Here is a 12,065-nt window from a genome sequence, read left to right as displayed (position 1 = left end):
TAAGAACTTTTTTGGCATTGCTGACCAATGTGTTAGCTACCTGTGTGCTCTGAGTCATCTGCAGATATGTTAAACATGCCATCTAGACCATCATCTAAGCCAATGATAAAAAGTGTTCACCTAAAGAGATAGTTCTGGGATGCTACAATAGAGAACCACCTCCCTCTGACTTTTTTTTTTCTTTCTGCCCTCTCTCTTAACTGGTAAAAATCCATGATTTGACTGGATGATAACAGGGTCAATCAGATATAACCTCAACATTAATAGAATGCTTACTGTATTCAAAGCAGAGATCCAATCTAATCCAATAAGGCTTCTCTACCCTGGGTCTCCCGGCCTTGCACCTGCACTGGCCGCATCCTATCCTATCTGATTGAGACAAACTTTTCCTGATGTCCTTCCAAAATGTCTTCTGCTATTAGTTTATTACACTCCAAATATTTGTGAGTTCTGTCACTCCAAATCCATCTGGAGGCTCAATCTGGTGCTGATTCTCTGTCATCTTGGCTCCTCCCCCCGTGCCCCCGCCACACCCATACACACACACTCACAAAGTGATGAGTTATTTTTTTAATAACTTTTTATTGATAGAACGCATGCCAGGGTAATTTTTTACAGCATTATCTCTTGCATTCACTTCTGTTCCAATTTTCCCCCCCTCCCTCCACCCCTTCCCCCAGATGGCAAGAGTCCTTTACATGTTGAATGGGTTACAGTATATCCTAGATACAATATATGTGTGCAGAACCGAACAGTTTTCTTGTTGCACAGGGAAAACTGAATTCAGAAGGTATAAATAACCCGGGAAGAAAATCAAAAATGCAAGCAGTTTATATTCATTTCCCAGTGTTCTTTCTCTGGGTGTAGCTGCTTCTGTCCATTTTTGATCAATTAAGGCTCTCTTTATCGAAGAGGTCCACTTCCATCAGAATACATCCTCAAACAGTATCATTGTTGAGGTATATAATGATCTCCTGGTTCTGCTCATTTCACTCAGCATCAGTTCATGTAAGTCTCGCCAGTCCTGTCTGTATTCATCCTGCTGGTCATTCCTTACAGAACAATAATATTCCATAACATTCATATACCACAATTTACTCAACCATTCTCTAATTGATGGACATCCTTTCATAAGTGATGAGTTTCTAAAAAAGATTCCACAGGACTGTCAGCAAAGTGGAAAAGAAAGTACTCTAAGGAGTAAGAATACCAACATCCAAATCTTACTTCTAACATTTATCTCTGTGATTTCTCTATGATCTTTTAGTAAGTCACTTAACTTCAATACTCAGTTCTCTCATCTGCAAAATGAGCATTTTAACTTTTGAAGTCTCTTCTGATTAGAGCTGTCATTCTATCTATCTATCCATCTATCCATTCATTCATTTATTTTTTCATTCACTCACCTATTTATCCATTTACATAATTATTCAGTCATCTGTGTAATTATCTACCCATTTATCTATCCATATTTCTATCTATTCATTATCTAGTTATCTATCTATCCAGCTATCAATTCATCTTTCCAGTCATTCACCTATCCATCGATCATCTATCTATTCATTCATTCATCTATTATCTATCTATTCATTTTTCTACTTATATATGTATCTGGTTTTTTTAAGTTGAAACTCTATTTTATTCTACCTTTCCCACCTCTTAGCTATGTGATCCTGAATAAATCATTGGACCATTTCAATTCTCCATTTCTTCATATGTAAGATGATTTAAGATAATAATACTTTTTGTGTTTACCTCTCGAGGTAGTGTAAAACTCAGAGTAGATAATATATTTTAAAGTTTTATATATATATATACATGCACCCAACATATAAACCCGAATAAGTGGTTTTTTTTTTTTATAAAGTAGATGAAAAATGATAGCATACTCTTAACTTGACTTTTGGTCATAGGATATTGCATATCTGAATGTATTAAAATTAGGATCCTGAATTTAAATTTAGGTAAAAAAAAGAAGAAATGAAATTTTTTCATGTAATTTCTATTTATAATACTTAGAATAGGACAGCATGGATATAATTCAGGCTATGTAATCTCTATCCCCAAATGATCATGAGTCAGGGTTTCTGAAACAACTCTTTTCTGTTCCTGAGGAGAGATTGTACAAGTCATCCCATAAGCACCTGTCCCATAAGTACCATAAGCTTTCCATAAGCACTATAAACTTTGAGGGCTTGGAAAATAAGCCAATTTTTTTTTTTTTGCTCTGGAGGTAAAAGTGCCATTCTAATAACAGGACAAGTTCTGTTTCTTTCCACTTAATTCCAAGTTACAAGAGGGAAAAACTATGAGGACTTCCAGATATAGTTAATTTTTTAAAAAAATAATACCTTTTTATTTTCAAAATACATGCAAAGATAATTTTCAGCATTCACCCTTACAAAACTTTATGTTCCAAAATTTTCTCTTTTCATTTCCCTTCCCCTCCCTCCCCTAGATATCAAGTAATCCAATAGGTTAAATACATACAATTCTCTGTAGAATTAATTGTGGTCATCATCATAACAACTAGCCATTATTAGTTTTAAAGTGCTTTACAAATCTCATTGAATCTTCACAACAACGCTGGGAAGTAAGTGTTATTACTGCCCCCATTTTACAGAGAAAGAAACTGAAGCAGACAGAGATTAAGAATTACAAAACAAGTAAACATCTGAGGCTGTATTTAAACTGAGGTCTTCCTGACTCCAGGTCCTGTACTACTCACCTTTTGATATGCCTTCAAGACATCAGTTAAATGAAAGGAAAAAAGCTCAAGTTTCAACAATTGATTTGTTTCAGGAAACTCAACCACCCCAAGCTGGTCAAATTCTATGGTGTGTGCACTGAGAAGTACCCCATCTACATAGTGACTGAGTACATTACAAATGGTTGTTTGCTCAGCTATCTGAAATGTCATGGGAAAGAACTCCAACCCTTCCAGCTTCTGGAAATGTGCTACAATGTTTGTGAAGCAATGGCATTCTTAGAGAGCCACCAGTTCATACACCGAGACTTGGTAAGCAAACTAGTTTTTCTAAAAAAGAGAGAAAGAAGTGAAGAAACTTGATTGAGCTGTGCTCTGGTATTAAGAAATCAAGTCAAAAAACTGGTGGGAAAATTGGAAATTAGTACAGCAGAAACTAGACATTGACCCACATCTAACGAATACCAAGATAAGATGGAAATGGGTTTATGATTTTGATATAAAGATTAATATTTCAAGTAAATTAGAAAAACTAAGGATAGTCTGTGGAGAAGAAAGGAATTTGTAGCCAAAAAAGAACTGAAGTACATTATTGAATACAAAAATGGATAATTATAAGTATATTAAGTTAAAAAGGTTTTGTATAAACAAAACCAATGTAGACAAGATTAGAGGGGAAGCAGTAAACTGGGGGAAATTTTACATTAAAAGATCCTAATAGAAGCCTCATTTCTAAAAATATAGAGAATTGTTTCAAGTTATAAGAATTCAAGCCATTCTCCAGGATATGAACAATTTTCAGATAAAATTAAAACCATTTCTAGTCATATGAAAAGGTACTTTAAATTATTATTGATCAGAAAAATGCAAATTAAGACAGCTCTGAGGCACTACCACATACCTCTCAGAATGGCTAAGATGACAGGAAAAGATGATGACCAATGTTGGAGGGGATGTGAAAAAACTGAGACACTGGATGGAATTGTGAACAGATCCAACCATTCTGGAAGCAATTTGGAACTATGCTCAAAGGTTATCAGGCTGTGCATATCCTTTGATCCAGCAGTGTTTCTATTAGGCCTATACCCAAAGAGATCTTAAAGGAAAGAAAGGGACCCACATATGCAAAAATATTTGTGGCAGTCCATTTTATAGTGGCAAGAAACTGGAAATTGAATAGATGACTTTCTTTATCATAAGACCATTGGAATTGGCTTGAATCATCTCATTGCTGAAAAGTTCTTCAGATAAAGGCCTCATTTCCAAAATATATAGAGAAGTGACTCAAATTTATAAGAAATCAAGCCATTCTCCAATTGATAAATGATCAAAGGATATGAACAGACAATTTTCAGATGATGAAATTGAAACTATTACCACTCATATGAGTGTTCCAAATCACGATTGATCAGAGAAATACAAATTAAGACAACTCTGAGATACCACTACATATCTGTCAGATTGGCTAAGATGATAGGAAAAAATAACGATGAATGTTGGAGGGGATGTGGGAAAACTGGGACACTGATGCATTGTTGGTGGAGTTGTGAATGAATCCAACCATTCTGGAGAGCAATCTGGAATTATGCCCAAAAAGTTATCATACCCTTTGATCCATCAGTGTTACTTCTGGGCTTATATCCCAAAGAGATACTAAAGAAGGGAAAGGGACCTGTATGTGCCAAAATGTTTGTGGCAGCCCTGTTTGTAGTGGCTAGAAACTGGAAATTGAATGGATGCCCATCAATTGGAGAATGGCTGGGTAAATTGTGGTATATGAATGTTATGGAATATTATTGTTCTGTAAGAAATGACCAGCAGGATAAATATAGAGAAGACTGGCGAGACTTACATGAACTGATGCTAAGTGAAATGAGCAGAACTAGGAGATCATTATACACTTCAACAACAATACTGTATGAGGATGTATTCTGATGGAAGTGGATTTCTTTGACAAAGAGACCTAACTGAGTTTCAATTGATAAATGATGGACAGAAGCAGCTACACCCAAAGAAAGAACACTGGGAAATGAATGTAAACTATTTGCATTTTTGTTTTTCTTTCCGGGTTATTTTTACCTTCTGAATCCAATTCTTCCTGTGCAACAAGAGAACTGTTCGGTTCTGCAAACATATTGTATCTAGGATATACTGCAACATATTTAACATATATAGGACTGCTTGCCATCTAGGGGAGGGGAAAAATTGGAACAGAAGTGAGTGCAAGGGATAATGTTGTAAAAAAAAAAGTACCCTGGCATGGGTTCTGTCAATAAAAAGTTATAAAATTAAAAAATAATAATAATAATAAAAAAAGAAAAGTTCATCAGAACTGATCATTGTATAACTTTCTGTTGCTATGTACAATGATCTCCTGATTCTGCTCACTTCACTTAGCATTAGTTCATGTAAGTCTCTCCAGGTCTCTCTGAAATCCTCCTGCTGTTCGTTTCTTACAGATGAGGAAACAAGGTTACAATAATATTCCATAACATTCATATACCACAATTTATTCAGCCATTCTCCAATTGATGGGCATCCATTCAATTTCCAGTTTCTAGCCACTACAAACAGGGCTGCCACAAACATTTTGGCACATACAGGTCCCTTTCCCTTCTTTAGTATTTCTTTGGGATATAAGCCCAGAAGTAACACTGATGGATCAAAGGATATGCACAGTTGATAACTTTTTGGGCATAATTCCAGATTGCTCTCCAGAATGGTTGGATTCATTCACAACTCCACCAACAATGCATCAGTGTCCCAGTTTTCCCGCATCCCCTCCAACATTCATCATTATTTTTTCCTGTCATCTTAGCCAATCTGACAGATGTGTAGTGGTATCTCAGAGTTATCTTAATTTGTATTTCTCTGATCAATTGTGATTTGGAACACTTTCGTATGAGTGGTAATAGTTTCAATTTCATCATCTGAAAATTGTCTGTTCATATCCTTTGACCATTTATCAATTGGAGAATGGCTTGATTTCTTATAAATTTGAGTCACTTCTCTATATATTTTGGAAATGAGGCCTTTATCTGATGAACTTTTCAATAATGAGATGATTCAGGCCAATTCCAATGGTCTTATGATAAAGAAAGTCATCTATTCCCTGAGAGAGGACTGTGGGAACTGAGGGTAGACCACAATGTAGTATTTTCACTCTAAAAAAAAAAAAAGCCAAGTCAAATCAACAAGCTTTTATTAAGCACTTATTATGTAGCAGCCATTGTGTTAAATGCTAGGAATACAAATCCAATCACTCAATATACTCTATAAGGGAAAACTCTACCAAAAAAAAAAAAAAAGGAGGAAGATACTTGGATACTTCTTGGTACCTACTTAGGTACTAGTTGGGTAGATGCATGATAAAAAAAGTACTCTTCCTCTGAAAGGCTCAACTTTCTATAATAAGAAGTTCAGGAGCAAAGGAAACTTCTAGGGTAAGAAGTCTTCTTGGCATAATTGAGAATGTCTGAAGAAGACTTTAAGAAAACATTAGGAGAAAAGAATTTTGCATAATTTAATTAGAAGAAAAATTTGGTCAAATTTTATCCAAATACTAGCTCTGTCTCAGTTTCCTCATCTGTAAGATGGGGATAATAGCATCTACCTCCCATGGTTGTTGTTGGGACTTAATGAAATAATATATGGAAAAAACTTCGCCAACCTCAAAATGCTACACAAATGTTATCTATTGTTGTTATAATTAGTTTTTATTATTGACTTAGCTTTTACTGAGAATCAACTGTAGTCAATCACTTATTAGGAAGGCAGTCTGGTACAGTAGACATAGTAATAGATTTAGAATAAAAAATTGTTGTTGTTCCAATTTTCTGTAAGTCCAGGGTGGGTTTTCTTAGCAAAGATACTGGAGTTGTTTGCCATTTCTTTCTCCAGCTCATCTTACAGATGAGGAAACAAGGTTAAGTGATGTGCCCACAGTTACACAACTAGTAAGTGCCTGTGGTCAGATTTGAACTCATATCTTCCTGATTCCTGATACTCTCCTCATTATACCACTAGCTACCCCCAAAATCAAAAGATCTGGTTTTACATTCCTACTCTTTACAGTTGTGAACCATGGGCAGATCCTTTTTGGCTTCTCTGAATTTGTTTTCCTCATCAAATAAGATAATATTTGTAAAGCTTTGAGCACATGCCTGGTACATAGTAGATGCTATAACTCCTTCCTTTTCCCTTCTCTCAATTGTTTTTTAATAGGAAATAACAATATTTGTACTTCTTACTTCAGTTCAAATAAGATAATGTGTGTAAAATGCATTATAAACCTTGGAAGCACTATATAAATGTGAGCTACTATGAATCAGGAACTGTACCATGATAAAGAGCCCATTTCATATCACAAACCATATGTGTGTATACATATAAACATACATATATATGGAATAGAGGTTTGAGGTTTTTTCTTTGTAATTCAATCAAAATCTGTCTTTGGAGAATGTTTAAAGCTAAATAGTCCTTGAATCAACATGTCATTTAATCTTGAAATGTACTTGAGGATACCAAAGAAGTGTTCATCTTTGAAGTAATATAGATTTACTTTACATGACAGGAATATTTAATGATAGATTCCTATAGAGTTCACCTTTCCATGCCTACTGTGTATGAATGCCTCTTATTGGTTGAAAGCATTGAAGTGACTCTCACAAGTGAGCCATTTGGTTCTTCTGGTCATAGGATCAGGTTATAAAATAATAATAGTTATGGGTGTACTTAGTGTATGGGCTAGAGAGCATTCTCATTGACTTACACCTTAAAAGAAGCAATATTCCCAAACAGACCTTGATCCTTATTTAAAAGTCTCTAAGCTACAGGTAAAGGTGGTTCAGCTACCCAGACATATAGGTATGGGTTCATACAATACAACAAAGTTTTCCCATAATTCCTATTGAATTAATAAATTCATTTGAATTCTTTTGGATAAAGCTTTCTCACAAGAGAGAAATTGGACTAGACCCATAACTGGATAGAAAACTAACTAAGCTAGATCCAGAATTGAATAACAAAGTAGAGTCAATGTGGTTCACTCAATTCCCACATGTCTATAAAATAAGAAAAATAGGACATAGTATACTTAGCTTATTGAGAGGCTCAAAGATATATTTTGAGCATGCAGATGCTCAAATGTGTAATATTTGACAATTCTTAAAAGTTCTCTATTATTGTCTAGTATTGTTATTGTCTGAGATTTTTCTTTAAGTATTAACTATTAGAGACAATTTCTCTGTTTCTCTATTTACTTTTGACCTTTTGACAAATTTACTATTCTTTCCCTCCCATAAAGGCTGCTAGGAATTGTTTGGTTGACAGTGACCTTTCAGTGAAAGTATCTGACTTTGGAATGACCAGGTAAGGCAGATTCTAAGTGAATACAGAGAAATGGGATTTGGATTAATGTTTTCCTAAATAATATGACCTGCTAACAAAGCAAAAAAGAAATTTATCATCTTTTATTTATATTCCTTTTCTATACTGTCACATGTTATATGATCAGTGTATGTATCTTGTCTCCACTTGTTTGAATCCAATAATATTAGTTTTTTTTTAATAATTATAACTTTTTATTGACAGAATCCATGCCAGGGTAATTTTTTACAACATTATCCCTTGCACTCACTTCTGTTCCGAATTTTCCCCTCCCTCCCTCCACCCCCTCTCCCAGATGGCAAGCAGTCCTATACATGTTAAATATGTCACAGTATATCCTAGATACAATATATGTGTGCAGAACTGAACAGTTCTCTTGTTGCACAGGAAGAATTGGATTCAGAAGGTAAAAATAACCGGGGAAGAAAAACAAAAATGCAAACAATTTACATTCATTTCCCAGTGTTCTTTCTTTGGGTGTAGTTGCTTCTGTCCATCACTGATCAATTGAAACTGAGTTAGATCTTCAATAATATTACTTTTGTCATGAAGTTGCCATCCCTCTGGCTAATTTTTAATTTAATAATTAAGAATCATTGTTCCAAATTTCCCCACACCTCCACAGTGACTGTGGCTTATTATATACTATATGCATCCTGGATTAAATCCTTTCATACTATAGATATTTTATAATTTTGCCAGCTCTGAGTGCTTCAAAATTCTCAACTTAGAAATCTCGCTTAGTAATGGAAATGCATTCCAAGGCTGCTTTGTAAAAATTAATGTTTAATATTTAATTAGAATAGAAATATTAATATTTTATTATTCGAAGCAGTATTTGTTCAAAGTTGTCAGTGCCTTTCATTAAATTACCTTTTTATATATGTTTTCTATTTGCTTATATGCATATATTTCATTTCCATTAGCAGAATATTAACCGCTAGAGGGCAAGGCCTATTTAGCTTTTGTTTTTGCCTGAAAGAAGAAATTAGGACTGAGTAAGCTTTTAATTTTTTATTGCTTATACTATATAGCTCATTGGTAAAAGGTTCTTGGAAAGGGCCAAAATGACTTCACCATATTGGGTTTAACATACATTGTGTCCAACTATGGCTAATCAGACCAATACAAGCTTGGAAGACTCTACTAATTGGACATAATAGATTGGACAGAAATAATCTCTGTGAACATTTGGGGTGGATTGTCTAACTTTGCACATCTAGTGTTTCTTCTGAGCTAATTCAATTCTGTTTTGCTCATAGAGTACAGTACCTTCTCTGATGAGGGCACATCATGTTGGGTGATCTTGTGCCAGTGTCTCCCATGTTATATAATTGATTCTAAACGTTTAAAGAGAGACCTTGAGAATGTCCTTATATCACTTTTTCTGCTACTTTGTAAGTGCTTGCCCTGTGTGAATTATCCATAAAATAATCTTTTGGTGAGCATACATTTGGCATTGAAACAATGTGGCCAGCCCAGTGAGTTGCACTCTCTGCAGCAGAGTTTGGATACATTTAGTTTGAAAAAGAACCTTAGGGTCTGGTATCTTATCTTGTCAAGTGATCTTCAGAATCTTTCTAAGACAATTCAAATGGTGTCATACTGTCTAGGTTTCACAGGCATACAATAATAGGTCAGCACAGTGGCTTTGTAGACTTTCAATTTGGTAGTCAGTCTAATACCTCTTCTCTCCTATACCTTCCTACGGAGCCTCCCAAACAGTGAGCTAGCTCTGGCAATGCATGCACCAACCTCATCATCTTTATACATGTATTTCTCATTGATAAAATGAGAAAGATTTCACTAAATCACAAAAAGGGATATCATGATCCCTCTGGCACTTTGGGGAAACCTGTGGACCCCTTCTCAAAATCACTTAAAAAAAACATAACTGAAAGAAAAGATGAATTTCAGTTAGAGGATGGTGAAAATAAAGACATAGTTACCTTTTTACTCCTGTCCAATCTTATGGACACTCTGGAACCCATCAATGGTAGCTTAATCTAAGCCTCCTGCAATAAAAATCTCTGAGTTCCCTCCAAAGTCTGCCTACATGTTTTCAAAAGAACAGCAGAACTATTTCTCACCCTAGATAAGACTGGAGAAAATTTCCTTTCCATCCCATAGAAATTTTCCTAGCACTAATAAGGGTGTTATTGGTGCTTTACTAAGTAAGATACCATTGTTCAATATTCCCGCTGCCACATCAGGGTTAACGCTGAGTGATTTAGAAACAGCTTTCCTCTCTCTTCCTTTAATAGCATTAGATATTATGTTAAGAATGTTTGTCCTAGTACTGGATTTCCTGAGCTGTCTTTCATCACCCTAGTTCCCTGCCCTAGCATGCTATTTAAACTATAGAGTGATTGTTAATATTATTTTGCACAAAAGGGAGATATGTCATATCAGTGAGTTAATGTGTAAAAGAACAATTAGTGCATGGGGGGTTTTAATTTCATTTGACTGTAATCCTCCTAATCTGGACAAAGTCCATTTGAGTTGAATTCCTGCTCTTTGCTTTTAAAAAAAATGTGATAAAAAGGGAGGCATTCACATTAACTTCAGAAATGAAGGACTCCAACTCAAATAGCAGTCTCCTAAACTATCTCAGTTTATCTCAGTAAATCTATTTTTTAAATCTTTTCATTAAGTTCAGCATTTAGAAATATTTGCTTAGTGCCATCAGTTACTTTGATTTTAATTATGCAATAACTCCTCTTTGGTGATAATTTTTTAATTTGTTTCTTGAGAATAAATAAGTCCTTGGCTTGCATTTGTAATTCATAAAACCCATAATATTTTTGACATGGTGGCAGGAGTATTGATTTGAAGCCAAGATCTGGGTTCAAATATGTCCTGCCTGTTATCAGTTTCCTAGTGAACAAGTTACTTAATTTTTAGGTTTCCTTATTTACAAAAATGAAGAGACGGGACAAGATAATCTCTAAGGTCTTTTTCAGCTCTAAATTTCTTGTTTCTTATGACTCTATGTGCTAGGTGTCTGCTTTTATTTCTTCTCTTACACTTCTCTGAGGAACCTAGAGACTCAGTAAGAAAGCAAAGAGCATCTTGTTAGTTTTGAGACAGAGGAGTTTCTGTATGGGAGTAATATTCCCATTTCATCTCAAAACACCCATGATACCAGTTCTTATATTTTCTGGCAGCCCCTGATCCTCCCTGATGGTGTCATACACCAGCTTTCTCTGGATGTGGGGCCAGAAGAGTAACCACAGTGCCATATGGACATACTTAAAAGTGCTCTCTGGCTCCAACACCATGGCAATGAGCATTTAACATGACCATCTTTGTAGCTTCATCCAACTCTGGACTGTGCCCCCACTGAGGATTGTTTTTGTCCCTATCCTAGAACACATTCTCAAATTCATCTTTGAGTTGAAGGATATGTTAATCAATGTCCCCTTTTCTTCTTTCTACACCTTCCCAAAGAATGACAGCAGGAGTCACAGGCTGTACCACTGCAGTCTAGACTTTCTAGAAAATGACTTTTTAATCCTCTAGTATAACTATACCCAATCACAAAAAAAGCTTTCTTGAAAAAGGCTGGGGCATACTAGTCAAGGTGGGATCTGTCTCATTCTCTAAAGCTGACTTTTAAGGAGTAAAAACTTTGGTTCCTAGAACTTTAAAGCCAGAAGTGACTGTAAAGATAATTTCATTATGGATAAGGAAATTGAAATAGAGAGAAGTTAAATGACTTGCTTTATCTGGTTTTGACTCTATCATTCCGCCACTGGTAAAGTCAAAATTAGAATGCTGTTTTTTTTTATTTGTAGTCCCAAAACTTTTATAATTCTTTCTACAATTAAATCAAGTAAATTCAGGACTTTAATTTGAGGAGTGGGAAGAAATAAAAAACACTTGTGTTTTTTCCCACAAAGAAAATACTTTGGATTTGAACTTTTAAAATTCTTTTAAAAAAATTATTTCCCTTAGATTTTGCCAA

General features: G+C 35.0%; 1 protein-coding gene across 1 annotated transcript in view; it reads left to right on the top strand.

Annotated features, from left to right (window-relative positions):
- BMX (BMX non-receptor tyrosine kinase) overlaps positions 1 to 12,065 on the top strand; it is a 79,540-nt gene that overhangs the window by 57,779 nt on the left and 9,696 nt on the right. Inside the window, exons 15-16 of the mRNA XM_051984468.1 lie at positions 2,803 to 3,019; positions 8,016 to 8,080. Of these exons, the coding sequence (XP_051840428.1) occupies positions 2,803 to 3,019; positions 8,016 to 8,080 (282 nt within the window). The remainder of the gene's footprint in view (positions 1 to 2,802; positions 3,020 to 8,015; positions 8,081 to 12,065) is intronic.

Source organism: Antechinus flavipes, chromosome 3 (assembly GCF_016432865.1).
Source record: "Antechinus flavipes isolate AdamAnt ecotype Samford, QLD, Australia chromosome 3, AdamAnt_v2, whole genome shotgun sequence".
Classification (NCBI taxonomy): domain Eukaryota; kingdom Metazoa; phylum Chordata; class Mammalia; order Dasyuromorphia; family Dasyuridae; genus Antechinus; species Antechinus flavipes.
The sequence above is the reverse complement of the archived record's forward strand: the minus strand, read 5'-3'. Positions and strand labels throughout refer to the sequence as shown.